This window comes from Enhydra lutris, unplaced genomic scaffold, assembly GCF_002288905.1.
Source record: "Enhydra lutris kenyoni isolate GAN:26980312 unplaced genomic scaffold, ASM228890v2 scaffoldscaffold15, whole genome shotgun sequence".
NCBI classification, from domain to species: Eukaryota; Metazoa; Chordata; class Mammalia; order Carnivora; family Mustelidae; genus Enhydra; species Enhydra lutris.
The window spans coordinates 10,357,344-10,371,661 of NW_019154099.1; the positions used below are offsets into that span (position 1 = coordinate 10,357,344).

Sequence of the window (14,318 nt, forward strand, 5' to 3'; positions counted from 1 at the left end):
CAGGGAAAAGGCTGCATAATATTTTACCTTTAATCTCTGAATTTTTTATTAGTGAAAATTAGTTATTTTAGAATTTGTTCAAATAAGCCAGTATATTTACACTGTAGATATTATAGATGAGTATATGTATTTTCTGGCAGATGGCAGTCTGTTGTTTTGAGGTCTTTTTTCTAGTTTGAACAAAAGCATTGAAAGTCTAGTGGTAGCCCTGGTTAGCAATATGGAAAATTTCCAAGTACATTCTTGGTTGTACCACACCTGAGGGAGGAAAAAAGGAAGGTGGAGTCATGTATTAAAGGTGTGTAATTGCCCACAGCTTAAAGATATAATCGGCAATAATCATCTTTAGCTAAAGTTATTTAGGACTGAGGAAGTGGCAGTGTGTTGTAATTACCCTAAGGCACAGAGGCCTTGCAGTCAGATGGCCTCTTTCCTTATCTAACTGGTCACCTCGTGCTAGTTGTTCACCCTCTTTGTGCATTTAATTTTTTATATATAAAATGGGGATAATAGTATGTATTGGGTGGCAAGACTATACATATTTCTAGATACAATCTGTGTGCTCACTGTACACCATGTGTACTATTTTATCTGTATATACATGTACATGAATGCTTGTCATGGGAAGCCCTTTATTTAAGAAATGATCTCTGGCTGCAGGGTCAGTTACCACACCCAGGCTCAGATTCTACCCAAGATGTCCTGATGCAGGTAGGCATGGGGGAGAAAGGAGGCACCGTATATTTTGGAAAAGCTGCCTGACTCGCAAAGTTATTCTGTATTCTACCAACTCTTCCTTGCTTGACCAATAATATCAGCAGATCTGGCCTTTATTTCTAGTCATCCCCTGCCCACCTATTAAATTTTCATTACCTGATTCATACTCTTTTCTGGCTCTGTCCTTTGAAAGAGCTGCTAATATCCTACTCTGGACTGATCCTCACAGTGACAACTTGGTTGGAATCTGAACTTGGAAATCAGAATCCTATCATTGTGCACAGGCTCTAGTCATCCTGTGTCTTTCCACTTGCTTTGAGTTTCTCTTAAGTTGCTCTGAGTTTTCTTTTCATATTTCCACCTAGTCCATTTGTGTTCTCCGGAGTTTCACTTCTCACCTATATGACAGGCCACATAACTGTAACTTACTAAAATTTGCCTATAATAATCTATGTGCAATGATTAACATTTGGACTGTGGGGGCCATTCTAGCTGTTAATCATTTGAAGTAGCAGTCATCTATTGTTTTTGTAAAATAGCTTTACAGAATCCAGAAGAAACACAATTGAGATCCAGATGCTGAGTTTTTTCAACTGCATTTGTTTTATGCTAACAATGGTCATAACTATAATTTCCACAGCAATGAACTTTTAAAATTGGATTGACTCACAATATCATTTACAAATTTCTTTAATAACTGAAATTAACAACCTTACATAAACTAAGTTTACATTAAAGGATTTTATGTTAAATTCTATTTTTATGGCTAAAATCTGTGAAGATTGAGCTGAGAAAACTGTTAAAACATGCTTCTATTTACTTTTGCCGAGCTTGCCCTTATTTTTTGCTCTCTCTGGCAACCTAAAGAACCCTCATGAGTTAATTATATTCATGACTTGTTTTGTGTAATATGATATGAACTGTGAACTATTAAATCTCTTCTGTAAAAAAAAAAACCCACAAAATTTCTTCTGATAGTTCTGTCACATATACATTTAAGACTGATATTTTTTTTTAATTTTAGGCAATTGCACATTTTTCCTCTATATATAGAAAAACAGGTTGAAAACAATTACAATCCTGTGAAGTTAGGTAATTGGGGATAAGCATTATCCCTTAAGTATTAAAAATAATGAGAGTGAATCCAATACATTTGTTTTAAAATTCCTAGTTTCCTTTCACGCGGCTCATACGTAACTTCTTTTCCAAGCATTTTGATATCCTCCTCCTTCCCCAACAAAATTGCATCCCCATTTGCATTAATGTGGCACTTTGCACAGACTTTTTTCCCCCTCATCAGATAGTATCACACTTAATGGCTTAAAAGTTTTGTGTCAGGCATTCCATATAATACAGGGTCTGGTATGATGTTTATGCTGTGTCGAAGATATGGGAAGTAGCATTCCAAATGTACGACTCCTATTTTATCAAAACGACTTATCAAACATTAAAGTTTTAAATGATGTAGAATATGCTGATTTTCTGTAATCTCATCATCTCAATAGGACTATACAGGCTCCAGCCCAAGTTCCAGTGGTCATGTCTCCTGGGAATCAACCTTTGCATACAGTAACACTCCAGACTGTGCCAATCACAACAGTGATAGCCAGCACAGATCCATCTTCGGGTGCTGGGTCTCAGAAGTTCATTCTACAAGCCATTCCATCATCACAGCCCATGACAGTATTGAAAGAAAATGTCATGCTCCAGTCCCAGAAGCCGGGCTCCCCTCCTTCCATTGTCCTGAGCCCTGCACATGTGCAGCAGGTTCTTACCAGCAACGTCCAGTCCATCTGCAATGGCACCGTCACTGTGGCTTCATCTCCGTCCTTCAGTGCTACGACTCCTGTGGTGACCTTTTCTCCTCGAAGTTCACAACTCGTTGCCCACCCACCCGGCACTGTCATCACGTCAGTTATCAAAGCTCAAGACACAAAAACACTCATACAGGAAGTGGAGAAAAAGGAAGCCGAAGATAATTTGAAAGAAGACAGTGAGAAAACTGAGCAGCCACAGCCTTACGTGATGGTGGTATCCAATTCCAGTGGATTTACCTCTCAGGTAGCTATGAAACAAAATGAATTGCTGGAACCCAACTCTTTTTAATAAATACGCCAAAGGAATTGTGGATGATTGTTTTTTAATTGAACATTTTCAGTTGCCTGCAAACTCTCTGGTTGATTCTAAGAGAAATTCTACAGATGTTCCTAATTTTTTAGCTCATTGTTAAAAATATTAATTTAGAGTTAATGTTGACTTTGTTAGATGAGGGAGGGAACCCCAGTGTTCCTCTTTGTTCTCCAAATGTTTCAGAATTCAATTGTGAAGGAACAGGAATTTTGTACAATGAAGTCCTTCTTTTCAGATTTTTTCCCAGTTGCTATATCGTAAGCATTTTTAAAGTTTCTTTTTCAATTTTTACATGGTATTAGCTTTTCTGATTCTTTTGTAAATACAGTACTTCAATATAAGGCAACAGGAAATTTATGTAGGAACTATTTTCATTCCATTTGTGTAAGTTAAAGTCTTGACTCTTTCAAATGCAAGACACCTGTTTTCTATTTTGTTAAAATTATGATTTCACTTAGATTGACGTTAGTTTGGTTGCACTGTATAAGGCAATATGAATATGTAAAAAAAAACATGAAAAATTGGAAAATGTCCATGATATGGCTGAACCTTACTTCAGAAGCAGAATGGTACAAAAGCATCAGCCCTTTCAAGAGTGGCTGTCCTGCTAAATAGTTGTATAACGTTGGGCAAAGCTACTGGATCTTTCTGGGCCTCAGTTCTCTCAAAAAAGGAAGGGGTGCTTTGGATTAGACTTGATGATCTCCAGTTTGCTTTCTGGTTCTAAATTTGAGGTTTCTAGCCCCTATATTTTAAAGTTAAATCAACTAAAACATTATCACTTATTTCTTAATGTAGATGTAGCTAACATATTACAGAAAAGTGGCCCTACAAAATTCATTCTTCTGTTATCTATAAGATCTGTTATGATTCTGAATTCTTCCTAAATACTTTGTTAACTAACTCTTTAGGCCACTGTGCACTGTGGTCATTAGTAAACTTATGTTGCCAAGTGCTAAACGCTATACTGCCGATCTGAAAGATCCAGGGCTTGCTCTTAAGGGCCCAGAAAGCAACCAAGACTTGAGCTAATCTGACTAAGTAGTCAGTTGCTATAAAAGCATAATTGCTTTATATTTTGGATCATTTTTTATTGGGAGTGGGGGGGTTGCATACAAAGGTAATATACATTATATCTAAGTTTCTGAAATGAAATAGTTTTTAGATTACTTTTTCAACTGTAAATAATGTACATTTAATTTCACAAGAAAAAATGTTTTCTGCAAATTTTCTAGTACAGCAAAGGAGAAATTTTTGTAGATGAAAAAATCACTGTTTAGAGGTCTAATGTTATATGTTTTCATATTATGGAGTGAATTTGTATTTAAACAAAAATTTAAATTTTGGAATCCTCTAAACATTTTTGTATCTTTAATTGGTTTATTATTAAATAAATCATGTAAAAATTCTCAATGTTTGTGTTTTCAAACAAATGTCTCTTGAGAACAAATATACAGAGAATGTTGCTAGCATTTACAGTATTACTAAATGTTCGTATAACAAGCTCCATTGGTCAGATTATAATTGCAGAATTGTCATCCTCTCATTTTACCTTGCCGCTGTGCCAAACTGTGGTTTCCAGACAGCACACAATGGGTCATCAAGCTCTGAAAATTAGAAAGCCATAAAATTTTCCCAGCAATAAAATCAACACACTTTAAAAACCAAGTTTTTTTTTAAACCAAGTTTTTTTTTTTTTAATTTATTTATTTGACAGAGATCACAAGTAGGCAGAGAGGCAGGCAGAGAGAGAGGAGGAAGCAGGCTCCCCGCTGAGCAGAGAGCCGGATGTGGGGCTCAATCCCAGGATCCTGGGATCATGACCTCCGCCGAAGGCAGAGGCTTTAACCCACTGAACCACCCAGGTGCCCTAAAAACCAAGTTTTCTAATTGGAAAAAATTTTTTTTCTAATTGGAAATTTTATCAGCTAATTGTTAAACTTGGAAAACATGGAAACAGAAAAATAGATGAAAATTTAAATATTAATGCAATATCCCTGTACACTTACTCATTTTCTGTCAGTTAATACTCTTCCAAAACATGATTTTAGTGGGAGCATTTCCATCTCTGAAGTCAGAGGGAAGCAGAGAAGAATTTGAATGAATAGGCCTTGCTAAATTTCCCCATGTACTACCCTTCACTCATACCCTTTTTTCCTGTCATTTTTCTTGACTTTCCACTCTATCAAACCTAGTATAAAAATGCTAGGCTTAAGCATTTCTTTGAGTCTTCATTTCCATATGAAGTCTCCCATGTCATGTAAAACATATTAAAATAAATATGCTTTCCTCCTTTAACCTGTCTTTGTCAGTTTGATTTTTAGGTTCAGCTAAGGACCCTAAGAGTCATGGAAAATTTCTTTCTCCTCCAGAACTCTCTCTAGCTATGCATTCCCTAATATAATCTCATTGTATTGAACTCCTAAACAGGAGGATAGTGTTCATTTGATATCTGGCCTTGTACATCAAATCATTGATTCAACATGTATTTATTCATGTGATGTTATGGTCACTGTCCTTAACCTAAAAACTTGACGCTTTCCTTGTTTTCCATTTATTCTTTAACCCTCTGTAGTATTGCATTCACCCTATTACCCTGAAATAACTGTTGTAAAGGTCACTAACTAGTAATTAATTGCCATATTGCCAAATTTCTATCCTTACTTATTTTCCCTGACCTTTCTAGTATTTAACCTTTTATAACTCCCTTTTTTTAAAAGATTTTATTTATTTATTTGACAGAGATCACAAGTAGTCAGAGAGGCAGGCAGAGAGAGAGAGGAGGAAGTAGGCTCCCCGCTGAGCAGAGAGCCCGATGCAGGGCTCGATCCAGGACCCCGGGATCATGACCCAAGTGGAAGGCAGAGGCTTTAACCCACTGAGCCACCCAGGTGCCTCTTATAACTCCCTTTTAAATTCTCTCTTGCCTTCACTTTCATGCCCAGCTTGCTCCTGTTCTCCTCCTGCCTTTAATAATTTCTTAGTATTGCTTCAGAGACTTTTGCAAAGGTTGGAGTTCCCCATGTTTTATCCAACGATCACTGTTCTTTTCATTGTCCTCACCTTGTTCCCCTCTAGTCTGTTCTCCCCAGTGCAACGGGAGTGCCAGTTTAATTACTTCAAACCCTTCAGTGTCGAGCCCTTCCTTACTGTACTCAGAGTTGATGTCCTGCATGGTCTTACCCCTTCTTGGGCCCACCAGCCTTATCTTCAGATTTTACTCTTCAAATCGTAACTGTCAATAATGATTGAGATGATTTCGGTTGCATGAAACAAACAAAAGCCTAATTCAAAATTATTAAATAGTACAGAACAAGAAGTCTGGAGTCGGGTTTCCAGGTTAGTTAATTCAGGAACTCAGGGGTGATAGTGAGCAACCAGATTTCTTCCTTCTCTGCTTTCCCATCCTCAGGATTTTGGTTTTATTTCTAGGATGGCTTCTGCATAGTTGCAAGACAACTACAGTAGTTTCTACTGTTTCTGTTTTTCGGTAAGAAGACCTTTCCCAGAACATACTGAGCAGCCATCTCTTCAGAGCTCATTGGTTAGATTGGTCATATACCCCTTCCAAAACCACCTGCTGGCCAAGGAAGTAGGATTACCATAAATGACTTAGTTGTATGTTGAGGAGATGGAAAGCCAAACAAAATTAGGGCTCCATACCACGAAATAAGAAAGGAATGATGCAGTCTACTCTCACCCATACACATCCTCCTTCCTTCACATACACTTTAAAAAGTGCTCATGCCTACATAAAACGTATCTTCCCAAAGAGAGATCACCTGAAGTCTCATCCAGTTACTTGATCCAGTTTTATGACTGGGATCTTTGGGATGATGAACAGTCCTCTTTTTCAGATCAGCTATGCTCCCAGGTTTCTTGTCTTCCCCAGTTACATCTACTATGAGCGCTCAGAAAAAGATTTTTTTCCTAGGATTTCTCAGCTTTAGAATACATTTCTTGATAACGGTGTGAGTTTGACGCACAGTCCCAGGGTCACCCTATTTCCGTCTGGAAGCATTGTGTCCTCAATGCCTTCCATCCTGCCTCTTCGACATGCCTGGCCAGTTCTGCATACCAGGGTCAGTTGGGGAGCCTTCCACTTCCAAATACCAAACTGTCTGTTAGTGTGAGTTCTTGGTCATTAGCAACAGAAATGGATTCTGGTTTTTAGCATAAAAGAAATGTTATCAGAAGAATATTGCATAGCTCAATATACAAAAGGACTAGAGAGTCGGGCTCAGTCTGAGTCACACAGCTAGGAACAATCTGCACAACTAGTCTAGCAGGGAAATTGTAGCCACCTCTGCCAAGCACTGAGCACCAAGCTTTGTATTACTACTTCTACTGCCTTGGGAATTTGATCTTGATAGGAGTGCTACTACCTCTAGAATTAACCAAGGTACTTCCTTGATTCATTGTGTCAACTAGCTACCAATTTATGTGACTGGCAGAGCCTAGGTCAAGTGTCCGGACAGGACTTGAACCCCAAGGCAGGCTGAGAAAGCAATTTTAGCTTTTCGACTAGTTAGGCATTTTTTCAGCTTCTATAGAGGAGGCTGCCTGAGTGGGAATTAAGACTCAAGGAATCCCCCAAACATAAGGGGGCTGAGATTACGAGCTGCCCAAAAGAATGACCTATGTCTTCCGCGAGGGAAAATCCAGATTTTGTGGAACTTGAATTTACACAATTTGGTGGTTGGGTGGGTGAAGGGGACGTAGTTAGGAAAAAACACAAACCCCTGCATTTGCTGTCACTCTGCTTTGCACAGCTTATCTCATTCTTTTTCTTTTTTTTTTTTAATTGAGTAATCTCTACACCCATTGTTGGGCTCCAACTCATGATCCCGAGATCAAGAGTCACATGCTCTTCCAACTGAGGCAGCCAGGTGCCCCCAGTTTATCTCATTCTGTTGGGCTAACTTCTACCTGTTCTTTGAACCTCGGCTTAGACATTACTTCCTCTTGAGAGCTTTCTCTGAGCTCTTAGAAGCTTCCCACTGCTGTCATAGAGCCTTTTAATTCCTCCCACTTGGGCACATAAAACATGATGATAATAATTGCTGGCTGATAGGTGTGATTCCAACACTGTAAGAGCCAAACTTGTAGTCATTTTAGTACTCTCAGTTCCTAGTGTAATAACCTATGCACTGTACATACTAGATATTTATTAAATACTGACTAAACTACATGTTCTCCTTACCTGTTTTCACAGTCGTTTTCTCATGTTGCTAATTGCCATCTGTATGCTGATGACTCTCAAATCTTATCTAAGGAGCCAAACTTGCCTCAAAAATAGCTTTATGGAGCTATAATTGACATACAATAAACTGCACATGTTTAAAGAGTATAAACTCATCATCACAATAATCGAATAGTGAACCTTCCCAGGTTTGGTGACCATTAGCCTAAAATTTACTTTGTGCCTCTTTGTAAATACTCCCTTCTTGCTATTGCTCCTTGCTCTTCTTGGCCCATTCCACCCCCAGTTGACCACTGATCTGCTTTCTGACACTATAAATTATATTGATTTGCATTTTCTAGGGTTTTATATAAATGGAATCATAGAGTATATACTATTTTTTCTTCAGCTGCTTTTACTTAATTATTTTGAGATTTATCCATGTGTGGTATCAATTTATCATTCCTTTTTTTTTTCTTTAAGATTTATTTATTTTAGAGAGAGACCCTGAGTTTGGGAGGGGCAGAGGGAGAGGGAGAGAAAATCTCAAGCAGACTCCTGGTTGAGTGTGGATCCTGACTTGGGGCTTAATCTCAGGACCCTGAAATGATGACCTGAGCTGAAACCAAGAGTTGGACACTCAACCAAATGTGCCACCCCGGGACCCCAGTGTATCATTCCTTTTATTACTTATATATCATTGCAGGGATATACTACAGTTTGTTTATCCACTCACCTCTGGATAGACATTTGAGTTGTTCCTATTTTCAGCTATTACCATTAAAGCGGCTATGAATATGCCTGTACAAAACTTTACATGGACATGTATTTTCTTTTCACTTCAGTAAATAGGAGTGGTCTGGCTGGGTCATAGGATGGTTATACCATTGTACATTCCCACCAGCAGAGTATGAGTTTTTCAGTTGCTCTACATCCTCTCTAACATTCTGGCCATTTAAAAAAAAAAAAAAGATTTTATTTATTTGAGAGAGAGAACATGAGCAGGGTGTAGAGGCAGGGGGAGAGAGAGAAGCAGATTCCCCACTGGGCAGGGAAGCCCAATGGAGTCTGGGATCATGACCTGAGCCAAAGGCAGATGCTTAACCAACTGAGCCACCTGGGTGCCCCTAACATTTTAGCCATTTTAATGGGAGTGTTGTGATATCTCATTGTGGTTTAATTTCCATGTCTTTTAAGGACACTGATTTTGAGCATATTTTGATGTGTTTGTGTGACATCCACATTATCTTTTTTGATGAAATGATTGTTAAAAATTTTTGCCTGTTAAAAATCCTGTTGTTTTCTTATTAATGGCTTTTGAGAACTCTTTCTATATTCTGGATGCAAGCTCTTTATCAGCTATATGATTCACAAGTATTTTTAAAGTGCAGAAACCTTTTAATATTGATGAAGTCTAATTTATTAATTTCCTCTTAAGGAACATGCTTTTGGTGTCACATCTAAGAAATCTTTAGCTAATTCAAAGTCACTAAGATTTTCTTCCATCTAGAAGTTTTAAAGTTCTTTTTTTTTTTTTTTTTTTTAGATTTATTTTGGAGAGAGAGAGAGCACACGTGAGTGGAGGGTCAGGGGTGAGGAAGAGAATCACAAGGAGACACCCTGAGTGCAGAGCCTGATGCAGGGCTTGATCTCACAACCCCAAGATCATGACCCAAGCAGAAACCAAGAGTTGGATGCTCAACTGACTGAGCCACCCAAGTGTCCCTAGAAATTTTAAAGTTTTAAGTTTTACATTTAGGTCCATGATCCATTTTGAATTAATTTTTTTAAGATTTATTTATTAGAGAGAGAGAGCAGATGCATGCATAATCACGAGTGGAGGGGGAGAGGGAGCAGCAGACTCCCCACTGCACAAGGAGGCTGACACGGGGCTCAGTCCCGGGACCCCAGGATTATGACTTAAAATCAGGGCAGACACTTAACGAACTGAGCCACCCAGGCACCCCAAGACTATCCTTTCCACTATCTACTCTGAATTACCTTTCAACCTTTGTTGAAAATAAGTTGTCTATGCATGTACAGGTGTATTTATGGACAATGTTCCATCAACTTGTCTATCTTTGTGCCAATACACCAGGTTGATGTATTGAAATAAGGTGGTGTCAGTTCTCCAACTTTGTTATTTTTTAAAGTTTATTTGACTACTCTAACTTTGCATCTCCATTTGAATTTGCAGACTCAGTCAGAAGTTGCAGACTCAACTTCTGAAACCGAAAAAGCCTTTGGGGTTCTGACTGGGATTATGTTGACTCTATAGATCAACTATGGAAGAATCCACATTTTAACAAGATTGAGTCTCCTTAGATGCCTCTCCATTTGTTTTAAATGTTCTTTAATTTCTGTCAGCTGTGTTCCATAATTCTCAATGTATACTTTTTGCACATCCTTTGTCAGATTTATTTTTTAGTATTTAATATTACTGATGTTACTGTAAATGTCATAAATTTCAAATTCTGTTTGTTGCTGATTTTGTTTTAAATCACTCCCTCCTACTTATTAAGGCATGAAAGGCACAAATCTTATAACTCAATAAAATTTTACATCTGAATACATTAATGTAACTGTCACCTTTATCAGATGTGTAACATTTCCTACATCCAAGAAGTTTCCATCACAGCTCTTCCCAGCTAGATCACCTTCTGGTATCCCTCAAAATAATTTTTATCTTCATATAAATGGAATCGATCAGGATGTACCCTGTCTGGCTTCTTTAACTCAACATTATATGTGTGAGGCTCATATAGATTATTGTGTGTATTGGTAGTTCATTCTTAATCAGTGCTCTATAGTATTTTTCTCCTATCAAATGGCATTTATTTCCAGTTTTTCCTACTATAATACTGTGATTGGTATTTTTTTTTAAAGATTTTATTTATTTATTTGACAGAGATCACAAGCAGGCAGAGAGGCTGGAAGGCGGGGTGGGGGGGGGGGGGGGGGGGATGCAGGCTCCCTGCTGAGCAGAGAGCCTGATGCAGGGCTCCATCCCAGGATCCTGAGATCTTGGGCCGAAGGCAGAGGCTTAACCCACTGAGCCACCCAGGTGCCCCTGTGGCCAATATTCTTGTACACAATCATAAGTACTCTTTTCTCTTGGGGATATGCCCAGTGATAGAATTACCAGGTAATAAGGTATATGTAGGACTAGTTTTAGTAGATAGGGTCAAAAAATTTTCTAGGGGTTCCTGGCTGGCTCAGTCAGTGAAGCATGCCACTCCTGATCTTTGGGTTGTAAGTTCAAGCCCCACACTGGCTGTAGAGACTACTTAAAACTTAAAAAACAAAAAAACCTTAGAAAGTCTTATAAAGTAATTATAACCATTTATACTCCCACTAGTAATATACACAAGTTATAGGTGTTCCACTTTACCAAGGCTTGCTATTGGAATTCCTTTGTTTAAAACAATTCTGGTTAGTGTTTAGAACTGAAGCATGATTTTAATGTCCCTAATATAGCTATTGATGTAGAACTTCTTTTCATATGCATATTGTCCATTTAAATAACATTTGAAAATCAAAGTAATTCACTTAACATATTAAAGAAAAATAGATACAAACATTTCCATAAAGGCAGAAAAGGCATTTGCTATTGAATCCTCTCCCCTCTGATGTTATAGCTAAGAAGCCCATTATCACTATTCTAGTCAACACTAAATGAGACATACCAGCAAGTGAAAGACCAAGAAAAAGAAATAAAAGGTATAATCATTGCACAGGACCCTAAACCATCTTCATTAACAGATGACAAAATTATAGTCATAGAAATTCTAAAAGAAACTACAAGGTATTAGAAATAATAAGAGAACTTGGTAAGAAGGCTGAATATGAGGCTAATATGTGGAAATCAATACTGTTTCTATACACCAGCAACAAAGTAGAATATAAGACTTTTCAAGTGTCATTTAAAATTGTATTAAAAAGCCAAATACCCAAGTATAAATTTAATGAAAGATACGTGAAACCTCTACACTACAATTTACAAAACACGCTGGGTGAAATTAAAGACTACTAAATACATGGAAGGTGTATGATACTTTTTTTTTTTTAAGATTTTGTTTATTTGACAGACAGAAATCACAAGTAGGCAGAGAGGCAGGCAAAGGGGTGGAGGGGGAAGCAAGCTCCCCAACAAGCAGAGAGCATGATGCAGCCTGATCCCAGGACCCTGGAACCACCACCTGAGCCAAATGCAGAGGCCCCAACCCACTGAGTCACCCAGGCGCCCCTGTATGAATGATACTTATGGGTTGGAGAACTCAGTATTAAGATGTCAGTTTTCCCCAAACAGATCCATAGAGCCAATGAAAGTCCAATTAAAATTCCAGCAGGGTTTTTTTAAGTTGACAAGCTTATTCTAAAATTTATAAATAAATGGAAATAAACTTTATAAGATCTCTAAAATAAAGGAAATTACAAAGGACTTGGAATAGCCAAAGCAACCCTGAACAGTTCTCGGACTTCCAGACTTATTATAAAGCTACATTAATTATGACAGTCTGGAAGTGCTACAAGGTTAGACAAACAGACCAATGGAATGAGAACCTGGAAATAGGCCCACATATAAAGTGATCAGCCGCTTTGCAACAAAGTGCCAGAGAATTTAATTGGTGGCAATGACAAATGACAATCTTGTCAATAAATAGGGCTGGGTCAACTGGATATCCCCATGGGGGGAAATGAACCTTGATCCCAGTCTCCTACCTTTCACAAAAAAATAATGAGATAAATCACAGACCTAGATGTCAAAGTTAAATAAAGCATCTAGAAGAATACACACAGTATCTTCACGACCTTGGAGTAGGTGAAGCCTTATTAATAGGACACAAAAGCACTGAACACAAAAGATCAGCAAACCCAGCGAATTTTACCTCACCATTTGTTTTCACCTTTCTGTCCATCCCTACAATCACTGACCTACTTAAGAGGGTCACTTTGGCTTGTAACACTTCCCCAACAGTGTCCCAACAACTGTTCTTTTCCCTTTAATCATTGTTCCATAGCACAGACACAACAATACACTTCTAAAAATGCAAATTTGACTGTAGTTGCCTTTTTAAACTAGAAATTCTGTAGTGGGCTAGCACCGGGACGCATATTACATCCAAGCTTCTCCAAAGACCATAGGCTAGCCCTTTCTGACCTGGCATTTCACCTACCCCTCCAGTGAGCGTCTAACTTGAATTGTGGCTCCACCAATTTTAGAACTCATATTACTGTTTTTCTCATACACGTCCTAGTCTGTCCTAATTGTCTTTTCCATTTCCTTCATCCACTAATTCTAATTTGGCTTTCGAGGCTGAGGATCAGGTATCACACCTTTGAGGAATCCGTCCTTATACCTACCTAATATAGGGTCATTCCCCTTCTTTCACTTTAGCATCCAAAACAACTAGCTTAAATTTCTGGAGAGCATATTAACATCTTTGAATCCCAGTTAGTTTAGATTTTGGATGTAGTAGACACTCAAGTCCATTTACTTGCTAATCTCTACTGACTGAGAACTCACTCCCACTCCCTCCTCCCACCATGGAACTTGCTGGAAGCTTCTGATTTTCATATTTCAAAGGGCAGTAAGGGAGACTAAGACTAGGTTGGAAAAGTAGAACAGTACTGACACAACCTCAGGCCACCTTCCTCCCTTCGGGGCCTTCGGATGTAACGGGTTTTCTTTTCAATCGGAGACACCAACTACGAAAAAAGCCCCGCGCTGCCGAGTTCTGGGTAATGGCATGGTTCAACGGCACCGGAACCAAAGGACTCCCTTCCGTGTAGCATCCGCAAAGGCAAAAATGATTTCCGTCGTGTCCTCGTCGGTTAGGATTCCCAGCGCACAGATCACGGGATCTAGGCGTAAGCCGGAACTAAGCTCCCGGAAGAGAATCCGGCGAATGACGTCACGGATCGCGAAAAGCTGTGCAGCCCCCGGTAGCCATGATGAGAACTGTGGCGAACGGGGGCGAAAATGGGGCCCGACATGCCTTGTTATTAATAGACGTCCAAACTCTCCCAAACGGCCCACGTTCCTGTGGAATAACAGTATGCTACAAAAGTGCTTTGAAGCTACTACCGCTGACGGCTCTTTTGGAGTGCGGAGGCGGACTGGAAGACAGGGCCAGCGTGAATAGCCGACGCCTCCGTAACCATGGCTGCGAAGGGCGGGGACTGAGAGCGCCGGTCACGGGACCGGGGCGGGGCCGGGCCGGGAGACTCAGTCCTCCACGGTCCCAGCCGGCCCTGCGCACGCTTTTCGTCTCCCCTCCCCCGCCCC

At 39.2% G+C, this 14,318-nt stretch overlaps 1 protein-coding gene across 6 annotated transcripts in view; it reads left to right on the plus strand.

Moving 5' to 3' along the window:
* Positions 1-4,251, plus strand: part of LOC111146960 (E74 like ETS transcription factor 1) — a 79,182-nt gene extending 74,931 nt beyond the window's left edge. For all 6 annotated transcript variants that reach the window (XM_022502722.1, XM_022502721.1, XM_022502724.1 and 3 more), the window contains one exon: positions 2,223-4,251. In XM_022502722.1, coding sequence (XP_022358430.1) covers positions 2,223-2,823 — 601 coding nt within the window. In that variant the 3' untranslated portion in view covers positions 2,824-4,251. The remainder of the gene's footprint in view (positions 1-2,222) is intronic.
* The last annotated feature ends 10,067 nt before the right edge of the window (positions 4,252-14,318 follow it).